The following is a 3,505-nucleotide window of genomic DNA, read 5'->3' as shown; positions in this document are numbered from 1 at the left end:
ACCATATCTTTCTTTCTTTTTTAAACAAAACACCATATCTTTTTCCTTTCAATTGATTTTACAAGAAAAAATTATTCCACATAACAAATGTTCGTTTTTTATTCAAAAAGTAATACATTTTTGTTTGCCTAAAGCATTAATTGTTCCGTTACAAGATATACACTACCAATGTATACAAGTCAGTGTCTGAGTGAGTGTATCAACTCACTTAGGAAACAAATTATAATAAACACCATATATTTTTTCATATTCATTGATCCTGCATAAAATTTGTATACCTTCAGATACAATGTATACAAGTTAATTACTGTATCAACTTTCTAACTTAGATGACAAATTCTAATTAACACCATATCTTTTTCTTATTCACTGATCCTATATAAAATGTTTGTATACCTTCAGCAATTTTTGCCAAATCTACACCTCTACTAAAACCTGAGAACAGAGATACAACAACACAAAAACTGTCTAAGGCCTGAGGAGCTCCAGTCAAACACTCCCAAAGATGGAAGGCAACATGGAGTTCGTCACAAATAACGGTATCGATAATCATTTTTTTTTAGGTTAATTAAGCTTTCTTTGTGTGTTTGAAAACCTAATCTTGGTAAATCTCTTGTTAGTTGGCCATGCTTTTTTCCATCCATCAACCCTTCAAAAATAAAAGTGATTTTATAGTGAAGTGATGGAAGGAGTAGAAAATTTGTAATTAGTTTCAATTTTGGTGAACAACAGCAAAATTAAAACAAGGTTTTTACATTCTTACCAATTCTTTTGGAACAAGACAACAACAACAAATAAAAATGAAACTGAGTGAGATCTAACAGGGCCGCACGTCAATCTCCAAAAGGAGTCCAGGATTTGTACATTACTTAAAACTGTTGGAATATGTACAATTTCTTCTTTTAGATCAAGAATTTGAAGCACTTGATGAAAGATTAGTTTCACGGGTTTACCTACCATTCCTTAGGATCTTGAACAATACGAAGTTCCTTGTATTATATTGTAATTGCAAGTTGATCATTTCCAAACTATATATAGATATCTGACAATTTGTTCTGTACACATAGGACGCAGTTTCTGAAAATTTCCAAACGGGTGCATATTATTTTGCCGCAAAATGGTTTTGCGCACTTCTCTGAAATTATTTAGTTGAATTATCCATGTTTTATGTACGCCGGCCATAAAAAATTAAGTAGGACAATGGTTCTCCAACAACAGAGGAAAGCTGAATAGTTTTTGTTGAACCATTCCATAAAAATACTATCAGCAATTAGTTTCTGGCCTAATTGACTGCATTACCAAATAATATCTCAAGACAACTTTCTATTGCTAAATTAAATATATCGATTTGGTTGATGTCTTGCTTTACAATATTGGTATCTGACACAGACTTCAAAGAAAAATTACCAAGCATACAGGTACAAAAAGGTGATAAGGTTCAACAGGTACATAAATTTAAAATTTAGCTAATATATGATTCATGACTACTTTAAACATTGGATTCGCTGCTTATCTTATAAACTCTTCTACATATAAACTCATCACTAAATGTGAAACATTTGTACATAACTGACAGGTTTGAGTACTGAAGACAATGAGAACATACCAGCAATTCTCGCACTCCCTGCTTCAAATGCCCCTCCAGGAGGGCCCGGCGCACGTTTGCCATTCTGCCAAAACAACTCTGAATTACCGGACCAAGGAGAAGAACAATTGTGGGATGAGGATCTACTGTTGCCTCTTGCCAACATCATGTACACTATGCGAACAGTCCTCCCTGCAGATGCAGGTGTGCCTAGTGATGTGGCAGCTATCATACAACGGGCCACATCTGACTTCATTCTCCTTGTCACCAGCCAAGCTAGAGAGCGGTACAACAGGGAGAAGAACAAGAAAGTAAAGGGAGATGATATTATCTGGGCGCTCAATAAACTCGACTTCATTCTGTGAAGTTTTCTTTCTTTTTGAAAGAAGATCATATTTCAATCTGTATTTATCTCTGTGTACCCATGGTGGGTTTTGGGTGGTGGTGCCTGATAGTACGTATATCAGTTTGTGCTGTTCAATTTATGTGGAGTTGGAATCTAAGTTTGAATTATAATAATTGACCCAAGAAAATACTTATATACAGCAAATTACTTGCCAGCTTTGTCTCCTCTTTTTACACACAAACGCCAAAAATTCTTTTAATGTTATTATGAAAACAACCACAGACGTCAAAGTTAATAACAATTAAAAAGGTTAAACAGTAAATGTTTGTTTTCTAATTAGAAGTAATACCATGTTTTAAATCTGGTCCATTTCTGAAGCATTTGATCATCTATCAACTATTCTATGTAATATTAGATTCTACTTTTTTCAACTCTTGATCAATGAATGGCTGTGAAATAAAATAATTGCTCAAGAGGACAAAACAGGTGGCAAATGTTTTCATTGGGTTTTTAAATGCTCTACTGTTCTGATTAGAGGGTTATAAATAGTGTGACAGTCAGTGTAGCAACCTAGCAGGTAACTGTTCCCACAATTTCTGACCCTGCGACCCATTCCATGAATGAATACACAGAAGGGGCCGCAGAGAAAGGAGATAATTTATTTAAGGAGATTGTTGAATAGAAATGGGCGACTTATGTGAGGTACAAATGATGAAAACTCGCCAAACACAACTTAAAATCATACTGGTACCAGTATGTAACTAATTACAACAAATATAGCAGCTTACAAGAATATTATAGTCTTTGGTTAATTTTCAAGCCAAACAATCAAAATGATAAAAAAAAAGATCTCCGTTCTGAAAAAAATGTGTTTTCACCAAGAAACAAAAAGAAAACCTCAGAAAAATACTTTATCCCAGGCTTTAACAACATTTTTGAATTGAAAGTATTAAATTACACTGAAATGAATTCAAAATCGATCTCTTAAATCTTATTTTGAGAAATGAAAACGCCGCATCACATTTTAATAAAAAAACTAATTTCAAACTTTACAAATCTTGATATATGCCAAAGCCAAACTTCATTTGAGTTCTGTTAGGCCATAAAAAATGTCAAGTCAACTTTCAAAAAAAGGTTCATAAAAATTCTTAATAAAAAAAGACATCAGAGAGATAGAAACAAAGTCATCATCCTTTCTTAAAATTCAAAAAGGAGTGCAGATTTTATCTACAATTTCCTATTCACTTGAATCTCACTAAAAAAGATCCAATATTGTTGTAGAAGGATATTAGCTATATTTTAAGAGGACCTATTTACTATACAAGGCAAGAAAAAATATACTTTTAAAAGGGAAAAAAAAGTATAATTTTTTTCCCTTGGCTCGTTAGCAAAACCCAATTTTTTGTCCTCTAAAAATTACTCTATGCAAACAATAACTGCAATTTTAGTAGTGTTTCACTAATAAAGGAGATGCAAAACAGAAATGAACAAATGCTATACTGTAATACATCACAAATAAATAAACAATGCTGTAGAGCAACCTATAAGAATCTTACAATTACACTAGTTTAAAA

General features: G+C 32.8%; 1 protein-coding gene across 1 annotated transcript; it reads left to right on the top strand.

Moving 5' to 3' along the window:
- Window positions 1–476: 476 nt before the first annotated feature.
- On the top strand, window positions 477–1,950 carry LOC144545437 (transcriptional activator hap3-like). The gene is made up of 2 exons (XM_078294013.1): window positions 477–539; window positions 1,577–1,950. The coding sequence occupies exons 1-2, from the start codon at window positions 506–508 to the stop codon at window positions 1,948–1,950; spliced, it is 408 nt and encodes a 135-aa protein (XP_078150139.1). The 5' UTR covers window positions 477–505.
- Window positions 1,951–3,505: the final 1,555 nt, after the last annotated feature.

Source organism: Carex rostrata, chromosome 28 (genome assembly GCF_964058835.1).
Source record: "Carex rostrata chromosome 28, lpCarRost1.2, whole genome shotgun sequence".
NCBI lineage: Eukaryota > Viridiplantae > Streptophyta > Magnoliopsida > Poales > Cyperaceae > Carex > Carex rostrata.
This window is presented reverse-complemented; position numbering and strand designations above follow the sequence as displayed.